Source organism: Dromaius novaehollandiae, chromosome 3, assembly GCF_036370855.1.
Source record: "Dromaius novaehollandiae isolate bDroNov1 chromosome 3, bDroNov1.hap1, whole genome shotgun sequence".
Classification (NCBI taxonomy): domain Eukaryota; kingdom Metazoa; phylum Chordata; class Aves; order Casuariiformes; family Dromaiidae; genus Dromaius; species Dromaius novaehollandiae.
The window spans coordinates 92443543-92470412 of record NC_088100.1 but is presented as its reverse complement, the minus strand read 5'-3'; the positions used below and the strand labels follow the sequence as shown (position 1 = coordinate 92470412).

Here is a 26870-nt window from a genome sequence, read left to right as displayed (position 1 = left end):
TACCATTCCTGTTCCAAGAACTGTTGCTACATTTTACGGGTTAGGGCAACTCCTCATAGGTATAAAATGCAGACATGAAACTCTTCTGGCAGAAAAAGGAACTCTGAATTGCCCCATCTTGAGTGACTGTATTAGCCGTTAAGGTTTTGTATTAAAAGGACAGCATTCTTATCATCAGCATTTCACAAAAATGATTCTGGTTCTTTGAAAAAGAATGGTGGACTTTCTCTCAGGAGAGGCTTCCGGGCTGCGTATCCTAAGTCTATTCAGGCACTTGTCTGTACCCCTGTTGGAGGCACCTGGGAACCAGGATTTCAGACAGGTTTGCTCCAGTGTTTCCCTAATAGTTTGCTCTTAACAGCATGCAGAGCACGTTGGCATTAGGCAGCTCCCTGATCATCAAGTTGTCTGTTGCGGATTCCAGGCTGAGGTGACCAGGTAGCCTGAGCTATAAAGAAGCAGCACATATAGCCTTCCCTTGGTAGCGGGTACCAAAAATTTGGAACAGTAGTTCCAGCCAGTTCTTGGTTCTAGCACATATCAGGCTTTAGTGATTTTCCCATGGCACACCTACACCTACTTAGCAATACATGCTATGTACTCAGGCACTTATGATGAACAAAACTTTCAGCTGTAGTTAAATTGCTACTTCTGCAGAGAGAGCTATGAATCAGGACACACTCTGCAATTCAAAGAGGTACACCAATACAGAAGCAATGTTCCTGTTAGAAACTACTGAGTTATGTGCTGCAGAAATTAAAATTTAGATACCTGAGTCTTTTATTGACTATGGCCCTCAAAGACTTTTGGGATGCTTTCTTTTGGAAGTAAAGCAGAAGATAAACATACTCCAAAACACAAAATTCAAGTCCTTCATAAGTTATTGGATCAGACTCAGTCAGTAAATAATTTTCTCTTAGAATTATATTTTATGCACTTCCCTAGATTTGTGGACAAAAATATGCTCCCAAAATCAAACAATTAACTTGTTTCAAGTGTTGCTATCTATACGGATAACAAGGGCCTAGGAGACCTGTGTAAGAATGACTGCAACTCCTTGCACTACTTTTGGCTCACTAAATGGGGGCCTGTTCCATCTGCAAAACAGAGATCGCATTGTTTATCTTTCTTTATCTCCTATTTAGTGATAAAATCATCACATGAGAGAGAAGTATTGCTATTGCTGTGCAACAACAATGTCATTCTCAAAAGTTTAAGAGACTAGCTTCAGTTTTCCCGCAAGTTATTTGAAAGCTCTTTCTCATTACAATATGATGTCAAATCATAACAAAACTGTGAGGAAAGTCTTTGTCATAGCCTAATTGTAGAGGAAAATATTTCAAAAACAGAGTAAAAAATGTAACTGACAACTCAGAGCCTAGAAACCTTTGGCTTCAAACTTAAAAGTTCATCTGCAGTCTCAAGAGGTCACTGCATTCCCTCCAAGCAGTAACCGGCGCCTCAATAATTTAACATTTCTGTGCAAACTTTAAAAAAAAAAAATCCAGCTAGAAGAGGCAAGATGATTCAATGTCATTATCCTTCCTGCACTGCGAAAACACAACAGTACGTCACCAGCTTAGGAGGAGGAGGAAGGAATTAAAACCCCAACCATGTTAACTTTGCTGGCTGCACTGAGTGCCTGCATATTGTAACTCTGCTGGCATGCAGGAGAAATCCAGCTTCTGTGACCTGTCCCTAATCACACCATGGTGTTCTTTCAATTATGTTCCTTTTTTTAAAAGGAAAAATACTATTTGAGAAAAAAGCTATAAACTGATGCAGAGAATAATAATGAAACAGCACTTACACGGCTTCTTAGGACATTTCTGGCATTTGTTAAAACCCCAGGAAGTACCCACAGTTCCACAGCAGTCTTCTTGCTTTGAAAGGCCAGGAAGTGCTTTGCCACACTGGAATAGTTAAGTAAAGAACAGTCAGGTTAGTGAATACGGTAAGACGCTCACCTCTAGTATAACGTTCTCTTTCAGTCATCTTGGGTCAGTCTCTTGCCAGTGATAACTGAGACACTGAAGATTCACTAGAGCTCTTAGCAGAACTTAAATAGTGCCCTTGCATTGGAATGGCTCTCTACACAGGAATGAGCAGATTAGGTTTCGAAATACATTACTGTCTTCCCCCGCTTCAACTTGAAAAGAAGGAGAAAGAAACAGAAGAGAATAGTATGTCATAGGAATGAGCGAGTATATTTCCAAGCTAGTAATTCTCCATTGGCACAAACGCCTTACATTTTTCCTAATAAAAATCTGTTCCTCTACTTTTGCAAAAGCTGTATAAATTATCTCAAATACCTTTCTCATTATTCTCTTAAAGAAATGGACAAAAAGTATTACCATGATTTCTATAAAGTAATTTCCTATTATTAAAAAGCCTCAACTTCTGGCCAACCTATGTTTAATGTTTATGACCAGTTACTGCAAATTGCCAAATTATAATGAAAGATTCCCCTGTCCAGATATTGAAGGGGAAAGTAACACAGACAAGATGACTGAAACCAAAGTTAGAGATGTCTACGTTATTCCAGATAAGTGTCTCTTTTCATGGGGGCAACCTATGCAGATAATTAACTTAATCTTGCAATCTTTTCTGAAATAAATATTCTTTACATTTTTTTCCTGAACAAGAATGTTCTGATTACACTTTTTATTAATAAAAACACTAACACTCAGAAGTATAAGAGATACAATTTGCATTTTTGACTTTTGCAATTTTTTCCATTTGGCATGGTAAACAAAGTTTAAATATATTTCTCCATGTGAGATGTAGGTATTCAAAAACACATCTAAACCTGTCAATCAGGTACAAAACAGAAGTGCACAAAGTACAAGGGAAATGCACAACAGGCCCAATTAGTAACACATTTTCAAAGCAAATACTGACACAAATAGGTACCGCAGAAAATATCTCAAATGTGCTGAAGTGCCTCACTACGGAATGAACAGACCCTCCCTGACCTAACTTCCCTTCCTGTCAGCATATAAAAACCTCTGACCAAATGCTTACTGCTGCTTATCTTTCAGCTCAAGATAGCTGGCTCATCCTATGGCACAGGCAGTGCCCTCGGGATTGCTTTCACTTAGGCTGGTAACCATCACCCGCAGGGGGGATGCATGCTGAATGTGCAGGCACTGACAGCTTCCTCTGACCAGTGTGCTTCTAATCATACTGACACTCATGGGTCAATGAAGTTTCCCAAGTGCAAGGCTACTCCATGTAGTTTTACAGTGTGACTATTAACGCAAAGGTAGGATAAACTACAAAGTCACAGCTCTGACTCATCAAACGGTCCCTCTTTGCATTGGGAGGGCAGGCAAGGTATCATCCCAGCCATCTTCTCTGCTCTTTTTCACAGACCATCCCCAGGCACCTCCTGAAACATCTCAGCTGTCAATCCAACCAGCAGCAAACTGAAAGCAGCAGCAGTTCACCATTTGAACATCAAACTGCAACATGCAACCTGCAGCAGGTTGGCACTTGCTGCAGTCAAAGCTCAGATACCTGTCAAGCGAGGAGTGAGTGAGCGGCTGAGGGCAGCAAGCTCATCCTCTGTCCCCAGCGAAAGCCACCCTCACTCACAAAATGGAGCTTATAGCACCAGGGCAACTTAGAGAAGTTATGGTGTGTCTCTGTACATCACCCCTATATGGGACAGCAACACTCGTGCTAAAAACTATGTTTTAGGGTGACATATGAAAGTCTTAACAGAGTGAGGAGAGCAGCGGCCAAACAGGTTAAAAGACACTGCTCAGTTATCATGTAACTTTAGGAGTCTATTTTCACACTATCAGCTGCAGAGGGTCCTGTGCCAAATTTTCCCATGTTCCAAGGCAATGAGTGGGGTGAGAAACAGCCCTGGCCTGGATGGCATTTGGCTGCTTTGAAACAGTGAAGTATCTAAACTAGTAAGTCCCACATTTTAGACGCAGGCCTAGGCTCACACTGTGTGAACAAATACCTTTCAGACTGTCTTGCACTCCACTGGCTTGGAGCACCGGTGGCATTAGTAGGTGAATCATTATTCCTGACCACTCAGTTACACTCTGCTCTGTTTTTCAAAGCAACCCTCAGTCTTGAGAAGGGAGTTTGAGCTTTAGTTTCTGCTAGGTGCTCATAGACATGCTGTAGATACATAAACGGATGGCAAGGTAGCACAGCAATCCTGGCACTTGACAAAGGCAGCCCAGGTGCAAGACCAGGGAATTCTGCACACCCCCATTCTCCTGCAGCAGCTCAGCTGTTTTCAGAAGTGGAACTAACTGTTTCAACTGCCTCTAGCAAGATGATACCCAGCGAAGTATGCTACACCTTCCTGTAATTCCCAGAAGTCCCAAGTCTTTCAACTGAAGAGAATGTATAATGTCTCCTCCAAGTGGCTGCCCTAAAAAATTACGGAAGTCTTGTCACGTCTTTACATATCATGGGTTTCTCAACTCCCAGATGAGCATGTTCCAAGGACTGTTTTATTTTGTAATAACAGGTGCTCAGCTCCTTTCCTAGAGCAGGTACTGCTTCTTCAAAGAAAGAGAAGCCACTTATTAAAGTCAAACAGTGTAGTGATTTGTGGGAGTCAGCTAAACTGATTTGTGCTCAACTTCCTTCTGCCTTCTCCCACTGGCCTTCCCTTGTGCCTCAGTTTTACAATTCTTCTGTCTCTGAGAATATGTGGGAGGAATCGAGGTTGCTGCTGCACCTCCCCTTATGATCTCAGAAACTGAGCATTTGGGCCGCAAGGCACATTACATAACACCCAACAGGACTGCTCCGCTACAAGGTCACAAGCCTCAAGGACACATCCCAGCAGCATGTGTGCGTAAAGGCAATACTCTATTAACATGAGAGCCAATACGCCATCATTAACTGGCCCATTTTTTTTCTTTTTCCCCCAGAATAGAAAAGGTGTCATTTAACAGTGGTAAATTAAAAACAGAACAAAACAAAGTTAAAGAAAAATAGGAAGACGATGGACTAAAGCCTGCTTTTAGTTTAGGTGTGGTGCTACAGCATTTGCACTCTACTGAAAATCATGATCTCTGTGGTCATAACTTCTTCAAATTTCCATATAAAAACCATGAACAAAAATAAGGATGCCAAAGTTTGAGTCATCTGGCAACTGTGGTTTGTAGTTCTGTCAGTAAATACTGGCAGCAATGAAAGCTCTTGCTCCCATTGCCTTTATGATGAATTAAAGTTTGAAGAATCAGTGATAATTTGGTTAATGTCCAGATCATTGTAAGAATTGGCCAGCGAGGAAAAACAACCATCACATGGGGCTCCTTGTGGTGCTTTAGATCTGTGTGATTTTGGAGCTATGCATAAGAGAAAAATGACTGCTCTGTAAAGTCCTAAGCCAAGCAGAACAGTGAATTCTTCTATGGCTAATAAACCCTGATTTCTCTGGTACATCTTAACAGTGCTTCAGATACTTTCACATGGCAGTGCACAACCCATTTCCCAGCCAGCCACACTTTCCTAAGGTGCTCCTCATTCACAAACTGTAAGCACTGATGAATTGAAACTCTCTTTCTATGGGTCTCAAAAACTTTGAGGTTATTTCTGTCCTCTTTAGAAGTCTTATCCCCTTTCTACTGCTGAAAAGAACTCATTAGTTCTTCAGCCAGTCTATTCCAGGCCCAGAGTTACAAGCGACTGGACAAGTCACTGGGGTGAAACCACAACTATTTTTAGTTTGTCTCACCATTCGAAACACCTCCAACACGTAAGTACGAGCCTAAAATAAGCAATGAGGCCGAAACGCATGCACACAGATTCTGTTAGTGAAACGACAGATTCTGCTATGCTTGAAGATGATGCCATTCTCCTTAGGCTTCCACTTTTCTGTCCATCATCCACACACATTTTAAACTAATTCATCCATGTATTCCTGAGGGCTTCTGGAAAACTCCTCATAGACAGAAAACAGATTTCCATGAATGATACATCAATCACAAGCTTACGATTTGGAGATAATTCTTATTGGTTCAGAAGGCAAAGAAATCATGAAGGATTGGTATAAAAGGACTGAACTGCGCTGAAAGTGGCTCAGCAGTAGCAGCAGTATGAGGCACACATGGTACTGCTATAAAACAAAGTCCTTCCTGGGTAAAGCACTCACAGACACTGAAAGTATTGTTTTGAGTCCACATATTTTCCCCATGCGTGCCTGGGCTTCTATGCCAATGTTTTATATAACTGAGGGAAGTACTGAATATTCCCACTGGAAGACTGAAATTCTGGCTGACCCTGTGCTGGTGCACAAAGGCCACCCAAAGCCACATCACCTCTTTGTTCCTCTGTCCAGACTCCAGCCTGTCCCATCTCCGCACACTTGGAGTGCAGAGTCATGCACTCCATCAGGGTTAATATGTTTTCAAATGCCACGGAAAATGCAGGATTGTATCCTCGAAACCCCTCTGCTAAGGCATTAAGAGGAGGAATATATTCAGCTCCCTGTTAAAGTGCAGTAGAGAGCCCAGCCTGGCAATCAGTCTCAGGGCAACTGCAAGAGATTCTGGTCCAGTCACCAGGACATTTCCTGAGACTCCCACCCCTATGTGACCCATCTACAAATCTCTGTTATGGGCTACTACTTAAAGCCACAACATCGGTATAAATAAAGAAGTGTCACATGATTAACTATGACTGAAATTGATCGGTGCTTTGACTGAGCTAATAGCTAATGACTCTGGGATTCAGCTTAAAAGGCTGCATTTCACATACCACAAAAGCAAAAGTGAATGGATACACTGTTTAACTTTCTGTAAACTATTCAGCAGGCACAGACCTTGGATTGTTCCTTTTTTTTTCTTCTTTTTCTGTAGGCACTACAAACAGAGCAAGAAACCAAAGCAAAAAACAAATTTAATAAACCATAGTACTGAAACAATTAACAAACCTACTTAATCAGCTTACTGACCAGCTGAATGACAGGTTGTTACAAATGAAGAATACTGGCCCATGTAACACTGGCTCACTAACAGGCATTGTCTCATAAGCAGAGGAGAGAAACTTAAATACTTCCAGACTTTCTAAAAGAACTGGTAAAGAATTTGTTTTGGCTTAAGCAGAACATTCTTCGTAGGCAAGTAAGAATTATCCAGCTTTCTTTTATTTGAGTAATTAAAACAGTGTTTGGTGTTTTTGGTATCTGATACATCTTTAATCTTCTGATATTTCAGGGTATTGATTTTGCAAAGAATATATTGTGAATAGAGCATTAATCCTGTAAATGAATCCACACTGATTTCTGACAGTCTATTTGTTTAAAAACTTCAGAAGCCAAACCTTGAGCTTCAAGGAATTCCAGACAGTTATTTTATTTTATGAGATGGTATTTTAAGACCATTCTAACGAAAAAGGTTTTAAAAGTACTCTGAAGAGGAAAAGGACTAGTATGAAGCATAGAACTTTACTTGTATCATTTTCCTCCCAAAGAATATGAATAGGGAAGTTCATTTCATACTACTGTCAAAAAATGAAAATCCCTGAAATTTACCTCCGTAAGAAAGGTTTGTGAAATCTCAAGTACATCAGTGATATTTATGTTGTTTAATGAATAACTTCAACTGGCACATTACTATTGTCATCACCTCCAGACTACATATACTATGATCATATTGCATACAGTCATATAAATAGATTAAGTTATGCATTAACAGCTATCAACACACTTTGCTGCTCTGCTTTCTACGTGAAAAATATCTGATGCTTTGGTTTAATATTTCATATTGGGAAAAATTCATCAGAGACCTAAACCCAGTTCCTAAAAATGTACTTATATACATATATTTTCGAAGTTAACTATGTGGTCAGTGCATCTCCTTGTGTGAATCACATTAAGTACAAGCTTAATGGTTTGGACTCAGAGTCGTGATACGATGTTGACAACCTTCTGAACTTTTCCAGCTGCCACCTATCACTTGGCTTACTTTGTATTCTATCAAGGCTGATGGCAGAGAGAAGGGCATCACTCAAACTGAGATAAAGGTCACCTGCAGAAGACATTACTGAAACACACCATTAAATAAACTATTTTTATAAAAATTAATCCCACGAAAAGTGCTGATCAAGTAACATCTATTTATCAGAAATACTTGTTATTTTTCAGAATTAAGTAGCATTTGAGACTGTGTTGATAACACTGAAAAAAATGGACAGCGCTTAAAATTCCCAATGTTTAGCATTCATTACTCCTGTTATTTAGCTAAATTGATTTAAAAACCTATCAAAAGATGCTTCCATTGTCTGCTATAGGTGATATATTTGTTTTCCTGAATAAGATTTTCCAAAGCATTACTGAAATAGGCCAAATTTCACCTAAAGATACCTGAACAACTTGAATTCAGCCATCCTTCTGATAGGAGCTGTAAGAGCTGCAGGTCTTTTCTACACCACCTTTCAAAGCCTTTTGCAAGGGAAGCACAAAGCACGGCTCAGCATCACGCAGCACACAACAGACAAGTGAGGGGTAGGACCTATCCCCCGCACATAGCATCGTGGAACTGATCTGAATTTAGAAGAATCCCAGAGAGGTCAGAAGAAAGCATTTTTAACTGAAACTATTTCAGCGATCATTTTAGAGAGCAGTCCACCCCCAGCTCCCCAGCAGTTACACACAGCACAACTGAGGGACAGTGAGTAGGAATGCACAAGCATTGGCAGACACGGCCTCTTAGCCAGCTTCCCTTACAGACATCTTGGCATATGTCGCCTTCAGCGAGGTACGCGACTTCATTATCTATCTCTCTTCAAAACAGCAAGTCTTCTTATTTTAAGTTACAGATGCTGAGATCACTATAAGTTTCCTTCCTAATAACTCAAAAATATCTGCTGAAGAGACTAGTCTTACTTATGAATCTAGTCAGGATTGCTTTAGACAAATTTGGATGTGCCAGCTTCTCCAATTTCTTGCTGCTTTGCAAAAAATTCTTCTCTCTTTGTAGTTATGCAAAAAGGACACCAAACCAATTTTGAGAAAAACAGGCTTTTTAGCTAAAATAGTTAAAGTTAGTGACCGCAGCAAAACACAAAAGTATACTTAATAGACTTCAAGGTGGTCTTAAGGGGGGGAAAAAAAGTAGTGTTTAATTCTCCATGAATTTTGATACATTAGGCATCTGCATTCCTATATCAATTTAAATGCAAGGTAATCATATGCAGAATTAACAGGACTCTGATTAGCACGACAAACTTTACTAGGTGCACCACTGATACTGTGAAAGTATTCTCGGAAATAACAAGATATTCTGTGTCATAATAAAGGCATTTTTATTAGAATTAAAATGAAGAGCAGCTGAAGATGAGGGATATAAAGATGAGAAACAATCTTCCTTATTTGCTTGCTTTTTAAATAGGGCTTAGTGAATCGGTGCTCTGACAGACTCCTTGGATTTCAGAAACACAGGAATACAAGGCTGGAAAGGACCTTGCCAGTCACCATGGCCAGCCTCCAGCTTTTGAAGGCACTGTAATGTACAGTGCTGTCAACAAACCCACTGCTCTCCATCATAAATGAGTAGGATTTTTGTCCTACTGCTTCCATTGTAACTGTTTACTAACGTCAAGTCTCTATTTTCTCAAGATCATTTTATATATGTTAAAGTACAAGTTTACCTAAAGGTTTGATCACTATTTTTGTGACAACAATCTATTTCTGGACTGCAGCTTAATTGCTAGTTTACAATATACTATGCAAAAAACTTTTTGATATTAGGAAAGCATTTGATGACCCATGCCAGTTTTATGCAAAATTGCATAGTAAGTCGTCATGTAACGTGGAAAACTACTGTGCAGCAATCATTGTAACATCTCCTGGAAAAGAAATACTTGTTCAGCTTTCCACTCGGAGAGAACAGAAGCAGCAAGCATAAGCAAATTGACTTGAGCAAAGAATCAGCCAGAACATGGCTATTTGTTTTATACGCTACTTTCTAAAAATTACAGTATTAATACTACACTTCCATAGTTGCTCTCTCCACTTCTGTCCTCAGTGCTGAGGACACTACACAAAACAGTCCCAATCAAGCAATGTGTATAGGTTAATATATGAAAACATACAACATCTTCATTAATCTATCCCCATTAAACTAGGACATTTCAGTAAGTTAACTGCTATCTTCATTCTTTTCCTTTTTCCTATCCTATCCTAATGGTCTCTGCCTTTGGTTAGTTACTTTTGACATAATAGGTAATGAGGCAGAAAGGAGTCCTTCTACATTGCTAAGTAGGAGTAAACTAAGGCTTGAGAATATGACCAGATTCTTCAGCTCTCTGTACCATAGTGCCATCCAAGCTTTGGTTCAGGATGGCTCCAGCTGCTAGCTCTAACAGTATGCACTGTGTTGGAACTAGACTGCAAAAAATATGCTCTGGATGTCTTGGTATTTGAATACAGCATCCATCCTATGATGGCAGCAGGACTAATGTTTTTGAATGAGGCACATTAAAGGAATTTAGCTAAGGTGGGGTGAGGAAGAACGTGTTGGGAGATGACAAATGTTCCAGAAAAGATTGTGGGAAAAAAACAAAAGCATCAAAATGAGAGCACGTATAATTTGAGGATCATCTGAAATACAGGAGAAAGATGGAGAGAACAAGGAATAAGAAAGAGATAAAAGGAGAGAAATCCAGAAAAGTAGAGGTTACATACACACAACCCCCCAGTATAGGTTTTGATACTTTTGGTGGAGACTAAAAACACAGGATAAAAACAGGAATCAGCTAAGTCTTCATTAACTTGGTAGATTACCCTAAAAGAGGCCATACACATGCTTCCATCAGTCTGCTCTATAGACAGTAAAGTGATCTCTGATCCCAGAATATTTAATAAAACATTTCTGAAGTGAATATACAATCCACCCTGCAAAAAAATGTATAAACAGATGATTATTAAGAAAAGGAAGAATACCAAAATTATCCATCATAATCTCCAGAACGGACTTGTAACTCACTACTGAGCAAAAGCTCAGTTTAGCAGCCTCTCTAAACAAATGAAGAGATTCCTCATATTCAGCAAAGCAAATATCAAATAAACAGAAAACTAAGCTCTTTTAAAATAGAGACCTGTCTGAAGATAAAAAAATTAAGTGCTTTGCCCAGCTCAAGGTATGCTTAAAACACAGAAACAGATCATACTAATTGTCTGACTGCAGGAAAAGCACATTGAAATTTCTAGTTCAAATCTGAAAGGTGAATGCTACCCTACAACCCCAGCTGTAAACTGAACTATTACATTAAACAACAAGGCCCCCTGAAAAACCTGTTATACTCTTCTCCGAGACAGACACTGAATGGACAAATTGAGACTGGAAAAAAGGAAAATGGACATTATTCTAAACTAGGAGGCACTGTCCTTCCTTGAGAGCACTGCAAAGGCACAGTGTTTCACGGGAATACTGAAAAAAAAATACTACAAAAATTGGAAACTGAGCATCTAGTAGGATTTCTAGTCAGGCATGTGGTCAATATAGGCAATTTCCCCTTTCCTCCCCCATTTAAATGGAGCACTTTACTGTCTTCTGGTGAGTGAGTCTTGGTTTTAAAACCATTGTAATGTGAGGTGCCTGCATAGCGCACTGCAAATTTTGGCTACATGATTCAAAATTTCTGGCTCAAGCACAAAGCAGAAAGAACAGACAGGAAATATATACAGCCTAAGAAGTAAGAGATAAAAGATGCAGCACCCATCACCTTCTTAGAAGTGACAAGGGCCGTGTCATTTCTAAGGTTCTGAGGAAGGAATGGGGCCTTCCCCTGAATACAAGTGCATATAAAAATACTAATAAATACTAATAAAGCGCTAATTATAATAATAATTTCAGAAATTCATGATTCTATGTGATAATGCCACATCTGTTAGAGCCCTCATTCTTTGGAAATATAAAGAAACGGTTGTTCGACACGGGCCCTGATTCATTTTATCATGTAAAATCCATAAACTTTCAGTTGAACATGTGCCTGATTCAACACTTGCCAGAATCAGGTCCCCAAAGAACAAATTAAAATTTTTACTATTCCTGAAAGAGACAAGCACAAAGGCCTCATCAGTATAAACAAATACTGTAGATCCAAAGTTAAGTATTAAACAATCAGTGAATACTAACCTTAATGTTTCATAGGTAGACTTAAGTCTGATGTTTTAAAAACATTTTTAGGCTTGGTGATGTTTAAATTTACTTCTCCTATCGCATTTTTCAGAATGATTTTTTTCTAAACTATTATAAGAAAACTTCACATGATAGCCTTGCGTCAGCAGATTCGGGGATCTTTAAATCCACAGCAATGATTTTTGAAAGTAGAGTTAATTATGTCACTAGTAGGAATACTGTGATAGTCCCCATAAGCCAGTTGCCAAAAGGAGAAGAGAAAAATATTTTACAGGAAAAAGACACAGATCTTTGGAGCTGGAAGAGCATGAAGAGATTCAGGAACTGTGGTTTCAGTCCAAGGTTCCACAACACAATTGCTATGATGACCATGGGCCCTGCCACCTGCGTTACCCTCACCCTGTTTCTGACTCCATCTGCTCCTATCTGTCCCCCAACACCGATCTTCCCCTCAGCTACTTGCCCCTCTGTATTTGACTGAAGTCTCATCCCTCTTTTTTTGTGTGCTACTTGGGAGCCTTGATAACTTGAGGAAATTTCTTTGCTCTCAGTTCGAATGCCTGGCATCACAGCATCCACTGACAGCTAGAAAAAACACTTGCGAAGGACAGTCTACTCCAGTTCTGCAATTCGGGATGACGGATGCTGTCTTTTTGAGGGAAAGGCAGACCATGCTCTGCGCAGATGAAATCTTTGTAGAATTTAGCTCCCGCCTTCTAACAAATGTCAGTGGAATATACTGGAGATACACCCATACTTTTAGATGCTTGGGAATTGGCCAAATTTGGGTACGTGTTACTGGAAAGAGCAAAAGCAGAGTGACCTTCTGGCCAAGATTCAAGTTTTTGTTTCAAAGCACCCAGATGATACAAATCTTCAATGAACAGTTGTAAAAAATTTTTTAGCCTGAGTAAAACAACATATTCATTCCCTAACATCATTTCTCAAAACAGATGAATGATTTTTGCTGAAACCTCATCAAAAATCTCAGCCTGAGGCACACATCCAGTATAAAATATTTCAGCATGAAAAATTAAAGTTTGGGAAGGTGATAAGCAATAGATAATACAGGTCTTACAATAGAAGTGTTAAAAAAGCTTAAGTACAGACGTTGCTCTCAAGCTGGAAGACCAAAGTCAAATATTTTTGCAGTTTCCTCTCATATACTTTTTTTCTCTCTCTCTGTATATTTACATATACATGCAAGTATGTAAAAATGATAACTGTGTCACCTCTTAGAGTGTTTTCAAGAGCTGAAAGAACATATGCAATTTTGAACACTCATATGTAAAAGAAACTGAAGTAAAGATTTTATTTTAAACGGAAGTAAACTTTTAATGCTTCAGTGAACTCTCTATTGGCTTTCATGATTTTCCACTCTATTCAATGGTCACATTTCAACAAATCAAAAGTGTTGTCCTACAACACTGTAAAACATATGAAGTTGTTGCATAGGAATTTCAGTGAAAACTGCAACCCCTTCAGAGTACTGGCTGTTGAGATGCACATCTAAAAAGACTCATTAAAGCAGGGGACAGTATAAACTGTGCAAGATGGCATAACCTTAGTTGTTCAATCAGAAGAGATGGAGCTAGGGCTCAAATCATGTTTTTTTATTTGGAAAAACAGCTTATAAATGCAGATGTTATTGCTAGAATACCTGAAATCAGTAAGCCAAAGATCCAAGTCCACAGAACATGAACACATTAGCTTACTGGAGAAGGAACTTCAGAAGAATGTTATTTTGTAAAATAACGTTTTACAATCCATTCTCAAATGAATTTTCTTTCAGAAAAGAATGTCAAATGTGTCCAATCTTTGTGACCGATGAAACATTTTTACAATCTTCACAATATTGTTTTAAAGTTGCCTGTCTCAACAGCCTTAGCAAACATTTCTTACCTGTGTCCCAATAGTCTCCTGGAAGCAGCGCCCAAGCTGAGTTTTAACTGAAACAGGAAACACATGAGGAATGGGTTGTTGATTTGTGTAAGTGGTATGTCCTTTCTGGGTCTTCTGATATGGAAGACCTTGGTAAGACACCTGTGGATGTCCTGGCTGAGGTACTTTCACTTTTTGTCCTGTTGATGTGCTGTCAATTCTTGAAACTTGATGGATCTGAACTGAGGCTTCAGGGGGATGTTTCACATGGATATTCACTATGTTAGGAGGGAACTTCACTAAAATAATTGAAGGAAAAACACATAAGAAAAATTGGTAATAAAATATGCCACAAAGAGATCCCAGGCATCTCCAAGACATTTCTTTCTTTAAGTTAGAATTTTTATACAGTATCTTAAACTGTGACAAAAAAATAAGTGAAGCCCAAATTTGGGGGTGGGAGGGAGGGATGAAAGAATGCATGCAGTCTGATTTAGAAGCAAGAAAATGAAAACTCTTCATACAGGAAAGACAGACATTACAGGAAATGATTGTAAAGATTGCTACATAAACATGGATGTCCAAATTGGCTGGTGTGACATTAATATTTGTGGTCACACTGCGTAAAAAGAATCCCATTCAAAATTCCAGAATTCAAACTCTACTAGGTTATTTTTGGATATATAGTAAGCTTTATTTTGTTTTTCAGATCCATCATCTTTCTTTGGAACACAGAAAAAGCTTCAGGATTTCATCCCTTCACCTTTAAATACCTGCCAAGTCCTGAGTTTGCCCCTGCAACAGTTGCCAACATCTCAACCATCTAAAACCACCACTCCCTTCACTGAACTTTGAATTCAAGACTTGGCAGATAAAGAGGGAGGAAATGTTTTTCAGATACTTCTGGTTTTAAATGCAGTTGTAGTTTTAAGTCTGGGCATATAGATTCAGAAGTTCTGGTCATTTAGTGTACATCAGAACTGTTTATGAGCCTTAAGCCCTTTTCATTAAAACACAAAAAGCCCTTAAAACATGTAACTCAATTGAATTCCTTTTTTTGGAGGGGGGAATAAAAAGTTTTACATTTTGCAAGCTGCATAACAAAGTTAGAATTTACTGTGTCTGGCTGGGGTTCTCTTGTCAGCAAGTATTCTGTAGAATACTTGAAGCATTACTTTTCCTATAATGCAGAACGGATTGTTGAGCCTTCTGAATTGTTCTCTTGCCTCCAGAAGGCAGGACTGTTCTTTTAAACTTGATTAGACCTTTTCAGTTCTTATTTGCAAGTTTCAGCCTCACAGCTCCGTTTCCTAGGAGGCATAGTTCATTTATTTTTAGCTGTTTTATAATTATCTTGCAACGTAGAAGTTGCTTTCTTTTTTTCACTTTATTTCCTCTAGGCACATTTTTGGCATTTATTAGTCTAACTTAGAAATTCCTTAAAAGACGGAGCAACCTATTTTTCATTTGCTCTGCATTGTTTTATTTAAGAAATGCTTCAACATACTGCAGATAAAAACACTAGGAATTAAGTGGTAGAAAGTCAGCAAAATATGGTTCCTGGGCCTCACTGGCTCTTCACAATTTGCCTGCAGCAGAAAACAACTTTCAGGCAAAATGTGATGCCACATGATTTCTATTGCAGGTGAAATACAGAGGAAAAAGATTCAGTGTTACAAGGAGAAGCAGTAACGCCCTTCTTCAGATATTAGAAAGGACTATATTCGCACGGCATGACAAGAACAAAACTCACTCCAACTCACTATCATGCATCATTTTGTGTGTGGAAAAAGGATCCCTCAGACTAGCTTCTCCAGCTGATGTATCTGAAGACTATATTACCCTCAAAAGGAAATCACTGAATGGCTCTGCTAACATCTACTAATCCACCGAGAGATATTCAGATGTTGAGCCATTATCAAATTTACTCTGGTTCCTCCTGTCTAGTATTATCACCACGATCCTCTCTTCTACAAGTCTTGGATTACTGCCTAGATGCACTGATCAATTTTGATTTCTGCCAGCCATTTCAGGATGATGTTTCATTCTTTCTTTGAATGAAACGTTCCTTTCTACACAACCCAACATCCTCATTTGGCATGGAAAGGGAAGAAAAGCCATTGTGATTGTTGATGGCTCTGACAGAGAGTTCCATTCTAAAGGGGCAGGAAAAAAAATCTAAGTCAAACTCTTTAGCAACAAGACACCTATTGTGCATTTTAGAACAGGGACTCTAAATCTGAAGAATAGCTATGGCTTTAAAGCAAAACAATTCTTTGTGGTCCACCATTCTGTCTATGATCATTTGACCTGGAATTAAGTATTCACAAAAATAATTTCAGCTCTGCTAAATCTTTAGACAACTATATTCTTTCACTCTTTTTTCCCTCTTTTTTTTTTTTTTTTTTTTTAAGAGAGAAAACTTCTGGGGAGCTTTAGGGACTAATATGCCAATAGGTCAGTGGAAACTATTTCCCATTGGGTTGTGTAGCAGCCCGTAGAGAACAAATCCATTGAAAAGATGGAGTGGATGCTTAGAAGCATTTATAAATTATCACGTTTCCAAGAGGATGCTGTCAACACTTCCTTCATAGCTATGTCCCTTTCTGAAAACGGAATTACTACATTAGATTATATTTATCACAAACATACAAATAGCCTGGGTTCTTTTCAGCAAAGTGATTCAGGAGCTAGTTGCAAACAACTGGGCTTGCCCAATATATTTTGTTTTTACTCAGAGGTAGTAAAATGGAAAAGGTGATTGTAATTTTACCCTTCACAAGAAAAATCAATCTGGCAGTTCAAACAAAAAACAATGTATCACAATTTAATTCTTAAATGGTGGAACTGAATTACGAGTGTCTCTTGGTATAGACAGGATCTCACCCTGATAAAATGCTACCTGATGAGTCATAGGACACACAGTAAACCCAAACACAATACCCTTCTTGAAGGTCATCAGACCTTGTCATCTCTCAGTAAAGTATGTGTGGAACTGAAAGCTGAAGCTGACTGATCTCTCTTTCATTCATTATACATCACTGCCTTTGCAATCTGCATTAAATTCCACAGTGAACTGAACTAAAATTACTTGATTAACTCCTTTCAATTATTATTCCAAACATCAAGGAAAAGACTTTCCAGTCATTCTAGTGGGCTCTGTATTAAAGTCGTGGCATCAAGATTCAAACTACATAGGCAGATGCCATTACCTTACTGGCTGGTTACCCAAAATTAGTAAACAAAACTAACTTCAAAGGAAAAAATATATCAGGAAAAAAGTTACCTTTTACACCTTGCTGTCCGGACATTGTCAGTGGTAAAGTATGAGTAGAGTGGATGATTTGCGATCCTACGGCCTTGTTCACCTGTTGCGGATGATGGTACAGTTTTGGAGTATTACCATGCTGCACAGGGATCTGACAAAGTTTACCAGTGTAGTTAGGAGGGCACTGGCATTTATCTCTAGAACTGCACTGGCCTCCATTCATGCATGGAAGGTGACAAATAACTGAAACAAAAACAGAAAGAAAGATTTTGTTACTGACTCTTCAGCTGCAATTACTTTGAGTATTATCTGATGACATATCACACTGCATTAGATGAGGAAGGGAGAAGGGCTGTGGCCCTTTATCCTTCCGACATCTGAGGAAGGACTGCCCATACGACATGGACTCGATTGCCTTGTGGCAGAACGACTTCCCTTCCCCTCCTTGCAACCTCTGCCCAGTTCACATGTGTCTCTCCATGACAAACACATCAAGTATATTGACCTCTTCGAAACCCCAGCTACTCGGTTTCATTATGTTATAGAACAAGACACTAAATTAATACTGAGCCTGGCTGCATCTCTGATTCACACTTCTGCCTCCCCTTTCTGAAAATCCATGACCATCTATACTTGCATGAAAGCCAGAAAAATTCACTGGAGAGTAGACAGTACCAGGGACACATTTTCCATTTTTGCTGCGCACCTTGGCTGTTGTCTGAAAAACTTTCTTATTGTGAGCATCTAGATTTTTGCTTAACTTTTATCTCTCAGCTAAAGTAAGCTAATCTGTATAACCATCCCTGAAGATAACTAAATTATCAACATATTTTATTCAAACGGTTTCAGAGACAAATTTCAAAATATTAAAAGATTTAACTCCAATATAAAGAGCTATCTATGCGTAATTACTTCTGTGCCATCTAGTATTGCACACTTACAGCTATGTAAATTATCAGATGAAACATGAACAATATCAACATCGAATGACAAATATTTCCTAACTCGGAGATACAAACAATTATAGCATGGTTCAGCACTTTCTAAAAATATTATATGGGACTTTGTAGTCAACTATAATCTAGCCAAATTGTCAACATTTTCAAGAACACAATGATATAAAAACAAACAAACAAAAAATACCAGAGGTTCTTGTTCAGTACAAACTAAGGTCAGAAGTACAAATTTTTGGAGCAATACCACACAGTATTCATTTGTCAGCTTTAAAGAGTCTGGCCGTAACAATAAATAAATAAAAAACTAGACTTCGCATTAATTCTAGCATTTTGTTGGATGGGTGTTGCTTGGTTTATATAGAACTGTGGTAAAAATGGGAAGCTATATGTAATGCTAAGTATTTGAGAACCTTGTGCTTATTATTCCAATTGGTGTCATCTCTTGACGACCACAGCCTATTGCTTATTGCAAATACTATAAAAGGTCAGGGTTGGAAAAAGAGCGTGCACGTTGTGTGTTGCAAGCAGACAAAGCAGGAGACTTAGGAGCCCCAGGAGTTCCAAGTGAGCGGTGTAATTCACTTGGACTGGGAAGAGCACTGAAGAAACACCGCAATCAGATTGGCTCGTAGCAGAGCACCATCACATCATATTGACAGGATTTGGAACATATTTGCCTAATCAACAGACAGGTCTCCACACAAACGTAAACAACCAAAAATGTTATTCCACTCGATTCTGCAAATGTATATTTAATATTTTTATCAGCTTATCTCATATTTTCATTTTGTATAAACTGTCTAAAAGTATTTCAAGCTGTAGCACTGCAAGTTAGTGCTAACAGGCCTAGCAGCCTTCACAATACTGTCCACTCCAGTGCAAGCCTCACCTTTTGGGCCAGCAGAACATTGTTGTGACTTTATCTGAGTGTATAGAAGATGTCTTTACAAAACGGCTGTAACTTCAGGGAAAAATGAACGATTTTTGACCCCAGCAGTGATTAAAGCATCATATCTATCTCTGTCTGGAAGAAAAAGGGCTTTGTTTTAAAGGCCTCCACCATTTTTCTCTGAGCAGCCACAAATGAGCAGGTTTACTACAGTGGTTACAATATATAAAGGACTTTAGGTACTTGTAAAGATCTGCCTGAGGACGGCTGAAAGCTAACACAGAAACGTATTTGTTTTCCTGCAAAAGCCACATTGCACAATGAAACAGTGTAATGCAGTGCTAAGGGGATAGCAATTTGGTGTTTCAAAGAAGGGCAGTGAAACAAAGGCAAAGGGAATTAGTCTCACTGAGGAATCCCGTAGCTGCAAGAAGCCTGCTGTGCAAATTTTCTTCCTCCCCCCACCAATCTCGAGACAATGAGGTAACATGCAAAATTCAGCTTTTAATCAATATTAACATACTCAGTAATTCCATCAAGACAAATTAATTTCTTCTGAGCTCCTGTTCCTACCAGGCAGTCTGCTCCTAAAATGCAATGCAGCTTGGGTATCTCTCCTTTACAGGGTACTTACTGTTCAGGCATTCCTCTCCTGAAGAAGTCCACTGAGTAAAGAATAGGCACACTGAAATGTTTGCTTTCAAGCAAACAAAAGGTTGTGCTAAAAATACTGGGTAGGAAAATACCAACAAAACAGAGCTTGTTCATATCCCTCTCATAATTATTTGCTGTGGATAGTCAGAAGAAAAAAAAAAACTTGTGCTAACAAGTGCAAACAAATGCTATCGAAAGGTCAAATAAGAGTTAAATCGTGTAGAATGTTTAGTTTCTCAGTATTTATATATATACACAGAAAACACAAATTACAAGCTGTCCACATTCTCAGACAATGCAAATCACTATAAATCAACTGATGTACATATAGATATATTGATTTACATCTCTTGAGGGTCTGGCCTAATGTATAGGGAGTGAACTTTAAATAAGAATGACAGGTACTTTTACCTGAAGTGTAAAATTGTGAGTTAGACTCAGCCAAGTAAGAACAAACAGAATTTGATCTCTAGGTTCAACCAAATACTTGAGAATACCGAATGGCAAACTCATAATGAGTAATCCAGGACTTTTTCAAAAAAGCTGAAGACTGAAACATACTGAAATAGAACGTTTGGTAACTTTATATAGGCATAATAAGCATATACACATGAACTGTGATTCTTCCTCAGGTAGACAGGAGAAGGGGCAACATTCAGTTACAACACTGCTTTTGGAAATCACAGGCACATCATGTCGTCAGAGCTGGAATTATTCAGGGAGCGCTTGGAAAAGCAGACTGAAAAGGAGTAAGCCCCCGAAACTGCAGCAGCGGAAGGCAATGCTATTCTGTCCTTTCCTTTGACAGGGCTCTGGGAATCACAGGTTAAAAAGAGCACAGAGCGCGGGGGCAAGGAGCACTTCAGATAAGAACAGGACACAAAGCCAGGGTTTGTTTGAACAGCTCAGCTTCTGACGAAACAGTTTTTTGCTTTGTTTTGTTTTGTCATTGAGCTTAAAGAACTTAAACAAACCGAATGGCTGAGCACTGCCAGCAGGCAGAGGGGACATTCCCGACAAAACCCAGACCCACGCGCTGGGAGAGCTCGTTAGAACGTGCTGGCTTTGCACATGTGGCCACCACTGGCATTTAGACAAAGGACCCATTGGAACCTGGTTCTCACTGGGCTGTTCCCATTTCCTCTGAAAGGAAAAAAAAAGAAATAAAAATATTCACTATGGTGTGAAATCCTTTAGCTGCTTGGAGCCTGATAAAAATGTGGAGATAGGTCTGCACAAGAAGGCAAGAAATTTCAGTTCACACAGGGGTATCTTATAAACAAAAGAAAGAGAGCATTAATGGACCTAAGAGAGGCAATGAATCCTTCACGTAAGTCTGGTCTCCCAACCGTCTATTAAGGACCAGCCAACATACGATTGAACAAGTTTAACAATATGTTAATACAAATGAACATCCACCTTTTAAAAATGTGGGTACTGGTTTAAGGAATCACACACATTTCAAGCACTCTCTTCATTCTTGGGCAATTTGTTGGTAATAGCAAGTTTTAACTTCTCTTGCATCCAAAGGCCTTGGTTCCTCTCAGTCTGGCAGAGCTTGGTGAGGTATTCTGGTTAAAACAAGACAAGCAAGGGCATCCACTGAGGTGCCCCCACCCAGCCTGTCTGAAAGGCGGGTACATAGAAAAAAGAAAATTTGCAACACGAATCCTGATAAAGCTGCCATGGCTATGAGTTGGAAACACAAGGACAGGGCATGAATCACAAACAGAGAAGTTAGGAAACCACTGATACGTGGGTTGTGACTGTAATTACATCATCTAATTTGTTTTCAAGATACTCAGAGAACTTTAAAGAGTTCCAAGTAAACTAATTTAACCATGTCTTAACTTTTTCATTTAATCAAAATAATGCATAACAAACCAATTCCAAGACCTAACTCCTCCTAATCTTTAAAGAATAGCCTACACTTGCCCAAACAAGCCCTTAAGATGGATGGAAACTCCCTTTCTGTAACCAAAGTGTTGAAGAAAATGAAGGTGACTTTTGAGAAGTTCTCCGTCTGGCACTCCAAACTCCTTTTCACGTACACCTCAGGGAGTGTGCAAGCTTCTGTCTCACTTTCCCTCATCAGTTTTTGCCTTTTCTACTTGCACACTATCAACTATTCAAGTGCAGGCACTACTCAAATACTTTAATGGGCTAAGGAAAAGTTTAATACCGCTTGTTAGATTACCGTATTTCCACTGGATGCATCAGGAATTAGCAGATTAATTTTCTGAGTACTACACGTTTATGCAGCATTACTACATGCCCTGTAGCAGCTGGCATGTCCTTCTTTCATGCTGTTTAAGCATACAGAAAGCACAGGGACTAGTATCTAGACCTACCAAAAACAGCTTTTCACAGAAAAGAAGAAATTATATTCACTGAAGTGTGGTATTATCATATACAACATTCTTGTAATGTGTGCCTCTAAAAACCATAGATTTTAGATACAAGTCCAAATCCAGAGGTGATACATACAGTTCAGTGCATTCTTACAATCACTCCAAACCTACTCCCACTTTCTAACTGTAGAAACTCTAATAGTAACACACAAAAGAGACAGGAGGAGTGTGAGCTACAGTAATGATGCTATTCTCCAATTTAGACTCTTCCCTGTTACCATACTTACTATTTCTTTGCTACACCCCTTTCTTGTGGACCCTCAGTTTTCTAAGTACTTCATCCTAGATGGTCTGCTCTTCAGATTCCTGGTTGCAATTCAGAGGTGTTAGGTAAATTAAGTCAGCAAATAACGAGTAAATGTTTAAGTGTGATTTTGAGATTCTTGATAGCACAAACTCATTATTTGGAAAGCAGAGAAAGAAAAGAGAAGCTTTAAGTGGCCTTGATTTAATAGTATAACACCTCTACATTCATCTCTGAATTCATCCTGAAGTTTGTATTTAGACATTTCAGAGAAACATTTTACTGCAACATCCAGATAATTTTTAAAAGTAAAGTCTGAAGGCCAGAGCTCCAGCAGGTGAAGAATGATCTTTTCTGTTCACCACTGAAAACAGAAAAATGATGCCCTGGAGGGTTCATGTGTTACTATCCACAATTGTAATGGCGCACTGTAATTCACTGATCCAAACTATGAGGACTGGGCCGGAGTGTGTGTGTGTGTGTGTGTGCGCGTGCGTGTGTGCGTGTGCGTGTATCCTTCCTGCCACAGCACTTTTTAACCCTATCTCCAATATGCAGCAACAAGAAGAGAAAAAAACCTGATTCTGAGCTTCTGCTCTTAGTTTCTTTTGTTGAATGCAGCCTTGTGTGTAAACAATGGCCGAAGTATAAGGCTAGAACTCAGGTAGATTAATATCCTGTAAGATGTATAACCACATGCAATGATTTTTTGAAATATCCTTTTAAAAGTAAGAATGTTTCTGCAAAGTAAGTGCAGGAAATGTGAGTAGAGCAACAGTGCACACTTCCTGAGTTGGGTATACCATAAAGATACAAAGTAAAAAAAGATCCTAAAAGAGTTGTAACTCATATGGAAATCTCTATGGTAAATAATTTCAATCAGTTTATTACTAGCTTAATAAGGTTTAAGTTATTTATATATATTATTATTATATAATCAGGAAACAGCCTGGATGTAAACGTCTATAATTTTAAAAATCACTAGTTGTAAGTCCGTATGGATGACAAACAATAGGTATGGGGCATATTTTGAGGAGTGTCTCTGCTGAGGTACGCTTCTTCAACATCAGAGGCTGCTTTATCAGACTTGATGAATACCATCCGAGAATAAGAGAACCAAATTCTAGTTTATGCACTCACAGGATTTTTTTTATTATTATTATTCTCTGCTTCTGTACTTATAATTATTGTCAACATACTATGTTTAGACAAAGTTGTGCTAGGTATGTTCCTTCAGATATGCACTCTTGCGTCTTCTTAAATCTTGTGGAAAAAAAAATACTTTAGGAAATAGACCTACTGAAGAGACTACTGCATTTTAACAAATACAGTGAATTCTGCTAGAAAGAAATGAAACAACTAAAAAAAAGTTTACAAGTGGAAAAAAGCCCTGTTTTCTTTATGTCATTAAAAGGGTATGTTTCATTATCCCAGGCTTCTGAGCATATAACAGTAAAGAGGAACTACAGCCATACTGAAAGTGGTCCCTTATACTGCCACCTTCATACTGCTTATCAGAAGATGTGTAAAAATTATAATAAGGATCTTATCAAACAAATATTTCCTCTGAATGCTGAAATGCAATAATATAAATCATCTTAGGAGGCTGAATATGATACTGAAGGCACTTCAGATGTTTCCTCTGGAAAGAAAGCTAAAGTCTGCAACACTGGGGGAAAAAAAATCAAACAGAAACCTACTTCAAATGTAACAATATAATAAGCAAAAATATGCAGCTACAAAACTGGGCTCTCAGCTATTGTAAATCAACACAGTCATTGACTTTGTCAAAATTTGTCTATTTATGGCCTCTGATGATCAGTCTTATCATATGTTTGAAAGATTATTACTATGAGCTGTTTTAACAAAGTTATGATCCCATTCCCAAATGGGGCTGTAAAAGTACTGCAGTTTATCCAGACAAGGATATCAAATTATTGCCAAAATAAACAAGCTTTGTGGTGTTATTCCTGTCTGGATCATGCATCTTTTTTTAAAAAAAAGTGAGACTAGCAAAGAAAATCAAAAGAGTCAGCCACAAAGGACAGTGCTGAAACAAGTTTAAAACTTCCAAAATGTAAGCAATCTTTTCTGCATATAAAGGTTATTTTCAGTAGGTAAAATAATTTTCTTATGTTTGAACTACTAAAATAATAATAATAATAAACCCAATGGATATATGCAGAATAATGACATCACTCAGGAACAACACATAATCCGTTATTATTGAACAACTCCCCCACCACAAAAAATAATATTAACGCTAACCTAAATTGCAGGGTCATGTCGTTGATTTGTGGTTGAGTGCACATGAGATGTCAGGACTGGTAACATTAAAAGAAATAAGCAAATATTAGAGTCCAGGGATATACTCAACTAATAAGGAATTCTTGAGCGAGATACTGACTCCTGCTCAAGTAATGGCAACTGTCTTTACTCTGTCTAATCCAGTTGCAACCACATTCTATCCTGCTAGAAAAACCAAAAGAGCAGGCTGCCTCTAAAAACCCACAGTAAAGAGATCTATGTAATGCATATGCCATACATAGATGTATACACCTTCCTTTTATATAAGACAATATCTTTATCTTGAAACGATTATGAAGGAGACATGGGTATTTGAATGATTTTTGCTGCAAAGAGCACCTTAAACTTTATGGGAACATGGGACGTTTAAAAAGGGAATACTTTAGGGAGAACGTAAACTGTCCTAGAAATGTCTCTCTTATCACATCATATTATGATAGTCAGACAAAATGAAATACATGACTAATAGCTCCCATATTTAAGTGTGAGGAATCCAGGCAGAGCAGTTAAACAGAACAGAGTTTTAGCCTCTGTCTCTTCCTGATGGTACAACACAGCATTTGTTTGCCAGCTTTTAAGTACACATGCTAAAAACAGTATTCCTGGGCCTTTTGTGAGACTGACCACATGCTGTTGAGGACAAAATTCTGGCCTCCTCTACTTAAGAGAATCATTAACATAGCCAAAAGGCTATCTAGCAATATTGCTTACACTTTAAAACCGATTCCAATATTCAATTTACATTGGTAAAAATTATTGTTGAAACCTAGTTTTTGTTCATTGGGCAAGGATTTACTTTTTAAGAACAGAAAAGAATGTGAGATCCTTCTCACAGAGCAAGAAATTTCATCAAATCACCCCCTCTATTAGGATCACTATCTTGAATTTGTTCTGGTTGATGTTCTAGTTGATACCTACATCTAATTAGAGTTGGACTAGATGATCTCCAGACGTACCTGGCAACCTCAACTATTCTGCACGATTCTGTGATTCTTCCTTGCAACATCATGACTAAACACTTCCAAAAGTAATTCCAATCTTCTTTCACACTTTTCTATATTTTTTCTCCCAGTCAACTTCACTTCTATATTAGAGAAAATCATATAAAAAGATTTAAGAAAAAAATGAAGGTAGCTTTGATGGTTGGATCCAAATCATTCATTCTTAGCTTAACTCGAGTCAATGAGGTTGAGTATCACAGAGCAGAAGAGCAAGTACTGTTTTCTAGAACGAGCTGGAAAGGTATGATTTTATGTTTTAAAATATGTTGCCATGAATCCTAGGGCACTGCTCTTCCTCTAGAGGGATTCTCCCTCTCAGCAGATAAAGTTACAAAAAGTTATTAAAGTTATTTTAAAAAACCCAAACAGCCTTTTTTTTCTGTCCCTCTTTCTTTCCTTCATAGAGTGCCATATAAAATAAAATATTAATAAAAATATAAAATAAAACATTGCACAAAAGAAGCTCAATAGCTGTCATGATGCCTAAGGCTAAGTTTACATTAGTGAATTTAACAGGCAAACAGAACAGAAACACTAAGAAAAAAGAAAGCCTACCACTGGAATACAGCTTATCTACTCCCTTAATATTTTCACTGTTGTTCTTGCTATTTTGGAAGATATCTCTCTTTAAATGAAATTACACTTTATTAGTTCTTTTCAAACTCCTCCATGTACCACTATCAGCGTCAAGCTTTAACAAGTAATGTACCACATCAAAAAACGATTAGAGGAATGCCTGTGATGCTACTTAACGCAGCACTACATGGCAATGACCACAGAAGGCAAGTGGAAGAAAACTTCACAAAATCAGATTACCTGTATCGTCAGGCATTTTAAATTTTCATGTCCCAATAGCAATCTTTCAATTTAAAATTACAGGCTCAGCTTCTGGGATGATCATTATCTCCATGAGTAATTGAGCTTTCTGTCAGCTGCTGAAAAGCTGTCTAGTGATTAACATCTCCTAATGGTAGTGCCAATTTACTGTAAACAAATTAGGTATATGCTAGAAAAGAATAACTGTCTACTTATGAAAAAGGGGAGAGATGGGAAGCTGTGAGATTCCACCCAAGGGAAAACAAAGTATTAGGTAGGTATTGCCTGAGTTCTTCTCACGCTTCTTCACATCAGCAGCCT

The 26870-nt window shown here is 38.4% G+C and overlaps 1 protein-coding gene across 5 annotated transcripts in view; it reads right to left on the bottom strand.

Moving 5' to 3' along the window:
* LTBP1 (latent transforming growth factor beta binding protein 1) overlaps nt 1-26870 on the bottom strand; it is a 209614-nt gene that overhangs the window by 95002 nt on the left and 87742 nt on the right. For 4 of the 5 annotated variants that reach the window (XM_064509469.1, XM_064509470.1, XM_064509471.1 and 1 more), the window contains 3 exons: nt 17290-17514; nt 14025-14302; nt 1811-1913 (listed from right to left, as the gene is read on the bottom strand). In XM_064509469.1, coding sequence (XP_064365539.1) covers nt 1811-1913; nt 14025-14302; nt 17290-17514 — 606 coding nt within the window. The remainder of the gene's footprint in view (nt 1-1810; nt 1914-14024; nt 14303-17289; nt 17515-26870) is intronic. The other variant, XM_064509472.1, reaches the window with a different exon arrangement.